Genomic DNA, 14,780 nt, shown 5'->3' with positions numbered 1-14,780 from the left:
TAGGCATATGGTGGTTCTGTTTTGTTTCATGCTGAGCAGCAATTTAGGAATGTGACTGATTGGGAGAAGTTTTATAGTGTAAGACTGACTTGCATTGTTATCCCTCTGCAATCAGCAAAAAGTTTTTGGCAGTTGTTAATCTGTAAAGCTCAGGGTTTTTTCAGAATTTGTGCTGATCTTTAAGACTTTCAAATAGATACAGATAAACTTCTTTAGTAGCACAATTCAGTAATATGTGTATTGAAAAACCCTGTTTGCCAAAATTAAGGAATTGGTTTATATCTTGTACGATTATTAAAAATATATGTATTTTTCTACTACTGTTGTATTCTATGTTCAACAAATCTATGCTGAAGTTAGAAGCAATATCCCATCTCCTCCTTTCATCCTCAAATGCTCCAAACCTACCAAAACTAAGAATTTTGGATGTTTTTTCAGGGAAATGAAATGAAATATGGTTATATTAAAAAGCTTAAATGCAGCACCACTGTATTTCTTTTCCACTTATTTAATTTTCATATTTCCCCTCAGTTTATCTTTCTCCCTTTTCTTTGTTTTATTTTTGTGGGTTCCTCTTCTTTGCCCTCTCATATCTCACGAATATTATGTTTTGTTTCTTTGGCATTAGCCAAGGCAACCTTTGGCTATCTGTTTTTTCCTACTGCATCTTTGCCAGTTGTTTTCACTAATACCCGAATTGTTGCTTGTTTATCACTGCTTCTTTATCCCTTGTGTGTGTGTTTGCTTTCTCTGACCCTTCTAGAATAAATGAGGTGGTCCTGCTGGGTAAGGTAGTTTTCAGTAACACATTTCCTAAAAATGTATCGGGTCTAATGCACCTAATTAATTTAAATTTCAAACCTTGTCCTTCAGAACCTGATATTTAGAGCCTCTAAAATAAAACAGATATATTTCAATGGACCATTTCCCTTGAGTTTCTTTCTTTAAAAGAAAACAAATTATTTGAAGGTTACAAAAGGGGCTTGTGTTCTTCATCCTTGTTCCAGTTCTCTTCATAAATTTTAAAGAAAAAGTCCTAATTTTCCTAATTGTGGTGGAATACGATACAGATAGAGGGATTACAATGTTACACAAGTAATTGATTACTGGTGTAGATGAGAGAAGACTTAATGATTAAATGTTTTAATTATTAATTGCAGAGTCCTGTCAAACTCTTGAAAGGGAAAAGATTCAGCCTTCAGTCAGCTGTGTGTAGGATGTGTTTTCTTGCAGAGTTGCACAAGTTTAATTTTCTGTGTAAATTTAAACAGGTTTTTTTAAGCCCTTGGTGTAAAATCTGTGTGGGTATGCTTAAATTCAAACTTGTCTTAGTTATGTTGAGTTTAAATTGATTGTTTAGTTTAAACCTGTTGCCAGAAATATGTGTGTAAATCAGTTTAAACCGGTGCAAGTTTGTACTTAGACAAGGTTTTGGTACAGGTTGGGAGCTCTCTGAGGTGACACCCTTGGGACCTGAGCAGTCCCAAAGGAGGGAGTTTGCTGGACCACTGTGGTTGGGCCACTCTGGGCTGTCTCACTCCAGCCATGGAGGGGAGGGCTGCTTGCCCCCAGCAGCTCCCTGCCCAGAGTCGTCAGCAGCTCTGTTCCCCCTGTCTACAGGGCTCTCTGTCGCACGACCTGTGACTGCTCCACTCCTTTCTGGAGGCTGCCTGTTACTAACATGTACATAACCTGGGAGATGGGATGTGAAGGTACACATAACTGAGGGAGGAGCAGAACTGGTTGAGTGACTTTGTGCAGGTCCCTTTGCCTCAGTTTCCCATCTGTAGATTGGGGTTAATGTTGTCAAGTTCTGTATGAGATCTTCTGATGAAAAGCCTCTTACTGAAGCTAGTTGTTTTTTTTATAATTTAGTCACAGTAGCATACTCAACTAGAAACCAAGGTGAGAAGACTACACCTGTCTAAATGAACATTAACGCTTGCCAACCAATATTTTTTCTGTTTAAGAAAACAAAAAATATTAGAATTAAAGTTGTCTAGTGATAACTTGTCCCCTTTTCAGTGTCTTCTCGCTCTTCAAAATTGCCTTTTTGAACTGCTGAGCAATATTTCTTTTCATAGCAGGTTACTATATTAACTGCTTTAAGCATATTTAATACATCATTTCCCATGAGAATTTCTGATGGAATGCAGTCCAGTACACCAACTTTTTAAAAGCCTTCTAGTTCTTTGCAATCTAAGTGCACTTTAGCTAAAGGCAGACCTTTCCAGTGCCAGGAGATTTAATTTTCCCATGCAGCATGTCAGTCTGTCAGGGAAGAGAAATCTGGGTGTCAGTGTCCCTCCATCCTGGACATGCCTTGCTATTTACTCAGGCAGCTTTAATGAAGTCAGCAGCAACCTCCAGTGGGTCAGAACTTACACAATTTATCTGGAAGCCTTCATGCACTTCTGTGGATCCTTTGTTCACAGTGGCCATATTAATCTAATGTGGCGAGTTAGTTTGTACCTTCAAAAACAACGAGAAGTCCTGTGGCACCTTTTTAGACTAACAGATATTTTGGAGCATAAGCTTTCATTGGCAAAGACCCGCTTCATCAGATGTGTGAGTGGGGGGGTTCCAGAGGAGGGTCTAAATTTATAGGCTCATGAAAAGGAGGGAGTCCCAGTCAAGAAGAGGGCCAGAGTGGCCCATAATCAGTAGCTAATCTGGAGGTGTTTCTCTTCTCTTAATGGTCACACCTCCACATTAGCTTCTGTTAATGGGGCACTCTGGCCCTCCTCTTGACTGGGACTCCCTCCTTTTCATGAGCCTATAAATTTAGACCCTCCTTTGGAACCCCCACTCATGTAAATGACGAAGTGGGTCTATGCCCATGAATGCTTATTCTCAAAAATATCTGTTTTTCTATAAGATGCCACAGGACTTGTTGTTTTAGTTTAGGACAGCTGTTCTGTAGCTTCTCAGTAGAGTGATATCAAACACCTTCCCAGACCTTTGTCTTCTGAAGTGGGTCTGCAAACATGATTTCCAGGAGAGGGTCAATAATGGGCTCAGTCACAGAGACCCCATCGTGACTGTCACTTGATGTACTGAAATACCACTGAGCCTACTTTGCTGCCCTCCTGAACACCTCTGAACTCTGTCCTGCTGAGACAGGCTCTCCAGCCTTCTCCAACACTGACACAGAGGCTGTCTACCCTTGCCGGGAACGTCAACAGCTGCTACGCAATTATAGGTATGCCAACTGCATACCTAAAATGGATTTTGCAGCCGTCAGTATTGGTCCCTGTCTTCACTGGAGAATGTCAATGGGAGCATTCCTGCTATTGACATTCCTTAATCCTTGTGGCTCACAAGGAGTTCTGTGTTTGACAATGATCCCAGAACGTGCCATTTCATGCATGCACGAAATGGAGCCCCGGAAGATCGAATCTAAGTGTTTTATGTTCCTCGGCTATATAGACCCTAGTCAGAGCTAGGCTCACACCTCTTTGTAGTATAACACAGACAGAGATAAGCTCAGTTCTGGGAAAGCTCAGTCAAAAGACTTGCCTCAGCCCCCAGTCTCTCAGTCTGGGCTCAGTCCATTCCCCCTGTTCAGTATTAGATGTTTCCTACAGTCTTCTTGGGGTAAGCAGGGGTGTCCTGATGCCTAGCAGCAGTCCCTATTGTTTGGCTTCCCAGTATTTTATAGATTTTACAAAAATCAGTAACCCTTTGTGTTAAATGTAAACGTTTTTCACTTTCAGTTGAAAATTACAAGTTTTAAGATGGATTTCAGAATCAGGAGACAGTATCAACCATAGCTACCCCCTCTCAGGCTTATGGGAAAAACAGTCTATTTATAGATCATTTTCCTGAATATTGGGCCATTGAGTTCCTGGAGTATTAATGGCCCACACTTAGTTTGGCTATGTTAATAGTATAGGTTTATATTCTGTATTTCCACTTTCAAATACAGGAATGATACATGCATACAAGTGCCATAATCATATTCAGTAGATTACAAGCTGATAACTCATGTGAAGGATTTTGTATAAAGCACATTCCAGTTATGTCATACTTATTAACATATTTTCATGAAGCCTGTGGCATTCCCTGCAACAGATTCAATTCTGGATAGATGAATGCTTGGGTTCTGAATTGCCTCCCTTTTCCTGAGGTAAAATAGGAAATTGTATCACTCTTTCTGTGTCTTGTATTCACTAGATGTTCTGGCCCAAGGGTCTGCAACCATAACAGAGAGAAGAGCCTTTTTTCAATTCATTACAAAATAACGGCTTCAGGAGCCGAATGCACATGAATGCAAGACAATCCTTAGTAAATAACATCAAACTGTACTTTTTGCAACCCCTATTTTCAGAACAGCTCACACGCAATGATTTGTAACAGCTAGAAAGTTGTTAACTCCCCCGTCCCCAGGCTTAAACCCTATCGGTGCCAAATCGTGCCCCCGCATCCCCCTGATCCCCAGGTTGAACCTGCCTCAGCTGCCCTGGCCCAACTTGCCCGCTGAATCTGGATCTTACTTGCCCAACTGCTGCTCTGTCTCCACAGCACTCTGCCCCCACCCAAGCTCTGATGGCCAGAAAGTGCCTGCAACTTTCTCCTCTGGTCCCAAGGCCGGGTGGGGAGCTGAGCTGGGTCCTGGGTGAGTTGACCTTGCACTGCCGAATGCTGCTCCAGGCTCTGGTGGCTGCTGTTGGAGGAAGGAGGAGCTGGTGGGGTACTGTGCTGCCCAGAAGGAGTTGCTGGCCCTGTGGGGGAGGGAAGCTGCACTTGAGGAGGCCTGCCCTCGCCTCTTCCTCCTTAGCACAGTTGCATAGCTCCGGCAGGGGCAGACTCGGCTTCCCCTCCCCCTGCTCACTTCCCCCACATGCAGCAAAGTTGCCTCCCTGCACTGCCCCTGCTGAAATAATGGAACTAAACTGAATTGGTTTAAAGGCCAGATCCCTCCCAGTGCCCTGCCAGCCATTAAACCAATTCAGTTTAGTTCCAATATTTAAGCTGGGGGCAGTGCTTAGTGCCACGAGGAGTCAGTAAAGCTGTGTAATGTTAGACATACCTTAACAATCAGGAATGAAAAGTTCTTGTTGCATTTGTCCTGCAAATGATGCATTCCAGCAGTCTGGCTGACAGTTGGGAGCGCAATCAGATAATTTCTGTGAGGAAAAGCTTCAGTGATCTGACTGTGTTCCAGCCCCTCCCCCCGCCCCTGGTGAAAACCACAAAATCCTGTAATCTAGAGCTAGAAATACTAAATGTTACTCATAGTTACTGGGTGGTGTTTTTGTGCTTAAATTGTTCATTTTGGTACCTTAGCACGTTTGTACTTCTTTTAGGAAATTAACTCTGAATTACATGGATTTTATACTTGATTTTGTGGGATATTTGGAATACTTTGTTAATGTATCTTCAGTTACTGACCTTGAATGAACTCTTAACTTTAACTCCAGTTTTAATTTTTTGAATGGGACAATCAGTATGTAGGCCCCTCTGTATGTGAGAGCCTGTAGCTGTTGCTGTGTGTGTCAGCCTGCCTCTAGAGACTACAACTCCCATAAAGCTTTGGGAAAGAAGGTGGTTGGTTTTTTTTTGGCCAGGCTGCAATAAAGAGGATGATGGTCTCCTGTTGTTGGACAGAGAATGCTGTTTGAACAGATTGCTTCCAGGCAAGGATGAAGTTTTCTCCCAGCCAGGAACTGCATTGGAGAGCTGCAGCCTGCTGATGAGAGACCCTGCAGGAAAGGAACTTGATCTGTGTATGTTAAGTGCTGCAGAGGCCAGCTCCAGGTCAGAGGTCCTGTTCAGTTGGTCGCTTTGCCTGGATTGACGCACAGAACCCTGACCAAGCTGTCTGCAAGCTAGTGAACAACAGATGCATGCCACCACAAGCAAGTAACCAGAACTTTGATAATTAAAGTGTGTACACTCTTGGGTGAGAGAACTGAGGGCAGTGTACATGCCAGTTATGTTTCGTTTATTTCTGCGTATGTTGTTAATTGATTTCATTCATGTTTCGTCTATAACCCTCTTTTCTTAAGTTAAGTAAAGGTGTGTGTTCATTCTTATGTGGTCTGTTAAACCTATGCTACTTATAATGTTTGGGAGATAAATCCAGATTATAACTGAAATAAGTTTCCTGGAGGCTCCCAAGGCACACCATTAAGTGTGTACAGGGGCCAGCCAGGTAGAGGCGCCACCCTGTTACAGAGCTTTAGAAATCAGGGGTGGAAAGGGATTCCCAACTATCCAATATCACCACTGGGACACTCAGGATCTCCTTTAATATTGAACCTCTCAGGTGCCCCAACACTCAACTGAGTGCTCCCGCGTAACCCAAGGAGGAGAGAAAGGGCTTACAAGTATAATGTAGTTTTCAAAGCAGACTATTCTGCAGTATAAATTGGACTTTTGTGTATGTCACAAAGGCAGCCCACAGATCAGGAGAGGGCAGTAAAAGAGTGGTGGCCTGCCAGCGTTAGTTTCTGGTGAGCTGCAAATGCTGTATTTATCTACACCTCTACAAGTATTGGGTGATTGCAGTTTTCATTGTCTGTGCATCACATTTTATGGCCAATGGGAGTGGTGGGAAATGATGTGGAACCGGATACCATTTCCCGCCTCTCCTGTGAATGGTGAGCTGCAGCCAACGAGAGCAGTGATGGCCTGATGCCTGCAGATACTCAGGTAAATATAGAGGTGGAGACCCATCTGGCCAACAAACTGGTATTTGCCAACCCCTGCAACAGATGATCATTTTGCGTACCCTTGGTTGGACTTGTATTGCTTTTGGAGTTTAGGCTATAGCTAGAAGGCAGACTTTAGGATGTCTCTTCACTCTCATGCTATGTCTACACTAAAGGGTTCTGTTGACAACACCTAGGGAGCATCCAGATTCCCAAGGCCAGGGGTCTGCAAACAAAATAGTGAGAAGAACCATTTTTAAAAATTAAGTTACAGAATCAATACTTCAAGATCTGCTATGCATGTGAATATGAGACAGTCCATAATGTCACACCATATTTTTTGTCACCACTATTTTAAGAACAGTGCACACACAATGATTTGTACACATTAGAAAGTTGTTACCCTCATCTCCAGGCTTTACCCGCCTCAGCCCCCAAATCTACCTCCTATTTTCAAGCTTTACCTCCCATCCTGCAAATGCATATACCTGTTCCCAGGCTCAGCCCCAAACTGCCCCCGCCCCATCCTCAGGCTAAATCTTCGCAGCCCCAACCCCCACCCCCCATCCTCAGGATTAACTGAGAGGAGTCAGCGTTGGTAGCATCCAGAACTTCAAGTTGCCAGCCCCTGCCCAAGGTGTTCTGTTGGCCTTAAATCAATAGAACGCAGCACTTTAGTTGACAGTCTTATCCCACTCACCACAAAGCATAACACCTGAGTTGACAGAGATCTGTCAACATAAAGCTTGTCTGGACATCCCAGGGGGCCCTCTGTAGATAGACAGGGCTTCTGGGACACTGGACAGCCCTGTCTGTAGTACATCCAGTTGGCCATTTTGTCGAGATAGCAGCTGAGCAGTCTTGTGATCCACTTGGCAATTTGGATGCCATGTGTCGACAGTTTTGTCAAAAGGTATCTTCTGACAAAAACTTCTATGGATAAATTGCTGTAATCTAGACTGGGGTGCGCAAACTGGGGGGTGTGCCCTCTTGAGGGGGTGTGAGACTTCACAAGGGGGGGTGCGGCACAATTAGCTCCCCCCCCATGCATGGGAGACCTCCGCTGCCTCCTGCAGCCTCTGTCAGCTCAGCAGCACTGCAAAGATTTAATTTCCAGTCCCTGTCCCTCCTGCCGCGCATGCCTCTGCTGCCTCCCTGGGCTAGGTGGACCTGTACTGCCAGCCTTCCTGCCCCCCAGTGGACCACTGTCCCCTGGGAATGCTGAAAGCATTTCTGGTCTCCCAGCCTGAGCAAGCTGGGAGGCATGAGTGGGGGTAAGCTTCTACTGGGACAGCCCCTTTGTTCAGCTTCTGAGACTTTTCTTTTTTCTTTTTTTCTTTTTTGAAGTACAATTATGTTGTTCTTTTGTTCAACTTTTCTGGGGAGGGGGTGTGAAAGCAGGATCTTTAAACAGCAGGGAGCTGTTGGTCCCCATTCCACGCACCTCCCCAAACTGGAGAGGGGGTTGTTAGTGGGCTTGAAACAGCAAGATGAAGAGGTTTTTTTAATATATAATGCACTCTCCCTTTCATTAAATTTTTGAAATATGAAATGTTACTGTTGTAATGTCTGTGTACTCTCATTTATAGATTTTACGTTCTACACGCTTATTTACTTATGTGCTGAAAGGGTTATTTTACATGAACATAAGTGAAATTTTCATTGGTTTGGATTACATTAGACAGGTTGGTGGGGGGCAGCTAACAGCAGGAACGAAAAGGGTGGCCTGACGTAAAAAGTTTGCTCATGCCTGATATAGACATAGCCTTACTGAGGTGGTGGTAAGAGAAAGAGGGAGTGGTGAAGGGAGAAAGGGGACAGCTTAACTAGCCTGATACTCGGTTGGAGATCTTTGTTAGTCTGCTTCTTGAGAAACTAAACATATTGTAAAATGTTAATATGAATTCACATAGCAACACTAGTCTGTAACAGTCAGTGACTCTGCTGAATTATTTTCTAAGTATGTCTCTGGGTAGACCTTAACTTTCTTAAACTGTTCCATGGAACAGTGGTGTTCCGTGAACATCTCATAAGTGTGCCGCATACATTTGGAAAAATACACTGGTGATATATATTTTCTATTGTTCAAAACACATACAATGTTAGTTCTTCTTTGCTGTGATACCTGATTACAGCAAAAACAAAATGAAGTAATTTATATGTTAAGAAAATTTCCATGGGTGTTCCACATAAAAATTGTTGTTTGGTGTTCAGTTGTCTCTCAAAGTTTAAGAAACATTGGCATGACTGTTTTTGTATTTTGGAGCAAACCTAAGTATTTGGTAGAATAAACCTCCCTCTAAGAGCTTCAATGCCACCTAGTTACAGTTGGCTTTGGGTTTGTGTAGGAATCTTTAGTGACAGGTAGTATCTTACTTTCGAATAGTGAATTTTGGCTCAGTCCACAGGAGGATGCTGTCATAGTTTGAAAACAATGTTTACGAGTACATCTATGTCGCACAGCTTTTAGGAATAAGGCTTTATCGACACAACCCCGTCACTAAGACTACGTTTACACTACAAGTGTCTGTTGACAGAAACTCTGTGACAGGGTATATTTACACACACAAAAGCAGATTGTCAACAGAGCAGATTGCTCTGTGAGAGAGCAGCCAGACTATCCTGGCCTCTGTCGACACAATGGCTGACCTGCAGTTCTGTGAACAGGGCTGCCTGAGGAACCGGAATCCCCCTCTCTCACCAGAAGTGTTCACACTGCACTTCTGTTGACAGATGTCCGTCAACAGAAGCTTTATTCATCACATTTTCAAGGGATAACACTGAGACAAATACACAGTTCTTGTGAGAGTTGTTGACAGAACGTTTTATGTGTGTGGATGCTCCCTCCATATCTTGACAAAACTCTAGTGTAGATACAGCCTAAAAGTCATTGATGTGAATGCTTTTTGTCTGCACTTTTGGCTACAAAATGCTTCCAGTGAGAGCAGGTTTTGCTTTATAATCAGGAGAGTTCAAAGGACGGCGGAGGAGAGGGAGATTAACCACCAGTGAGCTATGCAAGTTTTATTGAGAAAATGAAAGAGTAGACATTGCCTATATTTGCTAAAACAAAATTCCATAAAGCCAGTTTCTAATACACTCTGGCTTGCCAGTGTAGATAGTTTCAAACTGTGTTAGAACCATATTTTTAAGAGATGTTCTGACTTTGGTTATGGTTCATACACACTGGCTGGCAATAATATGTTGATCATTTTTCTAGAAACTTCTCAACTGAGTCTGTATATTGCATATACAATACGTTCATTCTAGACTCTTTGGGTAGCTATCTCACTTGACCCATAAGCAGGTAGACTGAACGATTAAGAGTCTGGTTACCGTCTGACCATATGACACTTTGACTGAGCTCCCACATTTCTTCTCTGCTACCCAAATTGATTTTTTTTTCAGAATTTATCCCCAAATTAGTAATTGAATGCAGAAGGTTAGGGTCAGTAGCTTTTTGTCCTTCCTCCACTTCTATTTATAATGCATCTTGTAGTTCTGCATATTTGTAATCAAAGTAACAGAGAATTTCTTAATCACTATCTTCTCAGCAACCTGGGACTTTGTCATATCTGTTTATGAATACTCCGTATCTGTAGTGAGGTTCCGCTGGCTGTTGTGATTTCCTGATATTATTTTTAAAATCATGTAAAGGTAGCTTTGACTTCAGTTTTGGAGCAAGGCTGATGACTATCTTGAAACGGTTATTAGCTAAGACAGAATTGAGTGTCTCAGAGAGATCTTGTAAGATTTAGGACAGAATTCTAATTTTACTACTACTGATAAGAAATTACTATTTTAAATCACTTAATTTAGTAGTCTGTCACAAATGCTGACTTTCAGGGAGATGTTGACATCCAACGAGTCAAAAATCAAGTACCTTTCCAGTTCATTTTACAGTTTACACAGAGAAAGTAAGCTGCCAGCCTCTTGCATAAATCCTTTTTGAGGTAAATCCTATTTGGTCATTGTATAGTTTATCTTTCTTTAGAAGCCTTGGATCAAGCAGAATCTGTCACTTGGAAACATATTGTTCTTTGAGCATACCATGCAAATGAGGATTATGCTGATTTTTCCCAGGGGGAATTCAAGCAGAAGAGGCTGCCATAAAAAATAAACCTTAAACTCTGTAGGAATTTTGGGAAGGATTAACACATCCATTCCTTTAAAGCAAAATGATCCTTATGCCTCAAGACCAAGTACTGTAACAGAATGCAAGCTACAAGATTTCACAGCTGTCCTTAGGGTTGCTAGGTATTTAAAAAACTTAAGTTGCACAGGCAGCTCCAGCTGCAGGATCTCTGGCCAGGGGATGGAGGGAGCCTGGCAGCCCTGCAGCTGGGAATCGGCTGGGGTGCCAAGTTCTGCTAGTAGCCCCAGCTGTGGGGAATTTCCCTGACAAGTCCGATGGGATATTTTTGCGTAAATGTGGGATGTGGACTTGTCAGGGAAATTTGGGACTGTCCCGCATGTTGTGGGACATCTGGCAATTCTAACTGTCCTGTCAGGCTTAACTGACTTTAGTATTGGTATATGTGCTCATCTTATCAGAGAGGTACCCTTGGGACTGTGGTTTGAATTTAGTATTGATGTCAAAAAGTAATTGTCATATAATTTTAATCAATAATATGTATACTTCCTATACGACTTCAGTTGCATAAAATCAGGGTGTGTTTATGAAGGAGATGGAAAATGAGGAAGGGTGTAGCTTTTCCTGATTCAAGTAAATATTTATAGGATTACAGGCTTACTGATTAACATATCCAGTTTGCTTCATTGTTGAAGAACACAATAATGCACAGGATTTGTTAGGCAGGCTCTAGTAAAAATGTTTGAGTATAGAAAATTCCAATTTTATACACTTAACCATGATTATGTCTGAGATTTTCAAAAGTGGGTGCCTCAAGTTAGGCATCTGTGTAAGCATGTTGACCTTTCAAAGATTCTGAGCTGTAAGCAGTTCTCACTACAAGGGAGCTGTTGAGTGGTCAGCACTTTGGAAAATTTGACAGGTTTGGTTTCCACCCTTGAAAATATTGGGCTATGTCCGATCAAAAGTTTATCATGAAAGCCAAATGTTTTCCATAGGTTTGAGTTATTGTTTGTTGATTTAGTAGAAGTTTAGCACTTGTTTATACCACTCCTTGTTTTTTTCCAGGTTTAACAAAAGGCCTAACCATAACTTCAGCTGACCAGACTATGGTTGAAAAAGCTCAAGGAGAGAAAGTTACATTGCCGTGTAAATTTACTCTCTCACAAGAAGATCAAGGCCCACTAGATATTGAATGGGTCTTAATACCAACAGATAATCAAAAGAGGGAACAGACAGTGAGTAGAAACAGCTTTTTAGAGACCTTTTAATTCTAGTGGTTGTAAGAGCTCTGTATGTGGAAAATTTCTGCCGATGGGCACACCTTGTTCTCTGACCTGAAAGAGACAAAACTCAGAGAACTTGTGATCTTGCATGGCTATGAAGCAACTTGCACAAGAATAGCCAACCATGAGTACCAGCTATATAAACGTAGTTATAATATAGAATAATATGTGACTACCCGCTAATTAATAAGTTAGTAGGTTGTAAAGAGAAAATAACTCCAGAATACCTGTTTTGTTTTTCCGTTTCTGACACACACTGGTGTTTTGGAATCAAACGAGTCAGATTTTACATTTAAAAAAAAATTAAAAATCATTCTTAAATCTTAATGTATTAGCCCCTTACCCATTCCATCCTTTTTTTAGAGGCAAAATTCTGATGAACCCTTAATTCTGATGTTTACAGTATAAGTATTAGTCCTAGATATTTTATTCATTCTGCCCCCCCAGAGTAATTTCATTGGGTGAGGGTTTTTTTTTTGTTGTTGTTCCAGGTGGGATTATTTTCACACATCAAAAAGTCTCTTCCAAACAAATAGAATTGTGGTTCATTTGAAATATTCAAATTGCTATGTGGATTTGTTTGAAGAAAATAACTCTCTTTTGCATTCCTTTAGATTGTCATGTATGCTGTAGACAGGATTTATAATAATTACTATGATGCTATGAATGGACGGGTACAGTTCACTGATCCTGATCCGAAATCTGGTGATGGCTCCATAGATATCCTGAATCTTAAGTCAACAGACACAGGCACATACCAGTGCAGAGTGAAGAAAGCCCCTGGAATACAAACCCAAAAAATACAGTTGAGTGTGCTTGGTAAGATAACTTGCGTTTGTTTGTTTGTTTGATTTTGTTTTAGAAGGGCAAATTGTTACATATTGCATTTGACACTTAGAGTAAGAGAGGAGGTGCTTGTATAAGATAAATTCATAATCTAATACTTAATTGTAAGTGGATAAATTATTTAGTAGGGCAATCAATTTAAAAAGATTAATTGTAAAATTTAAACACTTTATCGTGATTCATTGCAGTTTTAATCTCTCTGTTAAATAGCATTAAAATACCATTTTTTAACTTTTTGAGAGGATTCTACATTTTCAAATACAGGGTCAGGGCTGGGGCCTCTGCACTTCAGCCTTAGTTGGGGTTCCGGTCTTTGGTGCATGGGGCTCCACCTGTTAGCCGATGGCCAAGGATGTTTGGTGAGGTGCCAGCTATGCCCGTTTTATACCATCCGTGACTTTAACCGCTAGGACGCACTGTCCCTTCGCGGCGGGCAGCCCGGGCTAGGCTGACGGATGCCCCAAGGTCCTAACCACCCGTGACTTTAACTGCTAGAGCTCAGAGCTCCTTCGCAGTGGGCAGTCAACGCTGACTGACGGGTGCCCCAATGGCAGCACTAAGAGCCTTTCCACACCCGTGACTTTAACTGCTAGAGCTCAGAGCTCCTTCGCAGTGGGCAGTCAGGATTGACTGACAGGCGCCCCAAGAGTTTGCCCCGTGGAGGCGGCACAACTCAACGCTAGGCTCTTAGTACTCTCACCTAATGGCCAGGCTTTATAGCCAAAACGGCTGAGGTTCTTTAATTGTGTTGGCTGCTTTACAGTACACCAGAGAAACAAGTCAGGCTTATGCACAAATGGTTACCAAAATTTATTAAACTAGATTCTAATCATGTGGTTACAAAATTGCTAGTGCCTACTTATTTAAATGTATAGATGTTACATACACACAAACAAGTTACAAAGCTGAAGCCACAATCCCAAAGAAAGAAAACAAAGTATAGAGCTCTATGTCAAAATATGTGTACACTAAAGATAGGAGATCAGGTGTGGGTGCTTCTTACCCTCCTTGCATCTCTCGATTCCAGCGGTGCCAAGCCAGGATCGGTCACTCAATTCCGCGGAAAGACGAATAAGGGACAAGGCTCAGGGACCCTCTTAGCTGCAGAAGCCTTGGGAGGCTGTCACTTATCTGACCAGCAGATAGATAGTGAAAAGCACTCAAAAATCATGGTGCTGTAGGTCCCATACTTATACCTCTGTACTCCTTTATTCTCTTTCTCCTTTCTTATGCCAAATTGGGGCTGGTCTGTCTGGGTGACGCCAGCTCTCGCAAGAGTAGTTTACACTTGCAAGGGAGAGAAACAATAAGTTTCGACTACTGGACATTCTTTTATTAGGGTAAATATTTTCCCACCTAGGATGTGGGTGTGTGTGCATCACGTTATTTAGTAGGGGCTAAGAGCCATGTCTGTCACAGCTTCTCTGTCTGCTGTGAGCCTAATCGTGGTATATGTTCCCAGAGGCACATTGCAGCAGCACACCTGTGCTTCTCACAGCTTCAAAGGCTGTGCTGGAATTTATGTTAAGTGCCCTGTTGTTTTGGCTCCCTTGTGTTCCCAGCAATGCTGGTCTGAGAGGGGGCTGGCTGTCTGGCTACACCACCCCAGTGCCAAAGATGCCTGCTGTTCTGTCCACGAGTATGCAATTAGTGTGTTAGTTTTTAACACACTCAATTTGCTTTCAGTTAAGCACAGGCATTAAATGCGCTTAACAGCCCTATTTCAATATCCCTTTCCCACTCGTGGAATGGGGAGGAGAACAAAAATAAAGACACAACATTTATTGAATGTAACTTGAAAATTGGTTTGGCTTTTATATGAAACATAAAATTTAAAAATCTTAGTCTGATTCCAAGTTTTGAGCAGTAAAAAATGATTTACTTGCTAAGACAGTTAAT

General features: G+C 42.1%; 1 protein-coding gene across 2 annotated transcripts in view; it reads left to right on the top strand.

Annotated features, from left to right (window-relative positions):
• The window catches only part of CXADR (CXADR cell adhesion molecule), a 64,606-nt gene that overhangs the window by 15,556 nt on the left and 34,270 nt on the right, over positions 1 to 14,780 (top strand). For both annotated transcript variants that reach the window (XM_074997498.1, XM_074997488.1), the window contains exons 2-3: positions 11,818 to 11,987; positions 12,650 to 12,854. In XM_074997498.1, coding sequence (XP_074853599.1) covers positions 11,818 to 11,987; positions 12,650 to 12,854 — 375 coding nt within the window. The remainder of the gene's footprint in view (positions 1 to 11,817; positions 11,988 to 12,649; positions 12,855 to 14,780) is intronic.

This window comes from Carettochelys insculpta, chromosome 1, assembly GCF_033958435.1.
Source record: "Carettochelys insculpta isolate YL-2023 chromosome 1, ASM3395843v1, whole genome shotgun sequence".
Classification (NCBI taxonomy): Eukaryota; Metazoa; Chordata; order Testudines; family Carettochelyidae; genus Carettochelys; species Carettochelys insculpta.
This window is presented reverse-complemented; position numbering and strand designations above follow the sequence as displayed.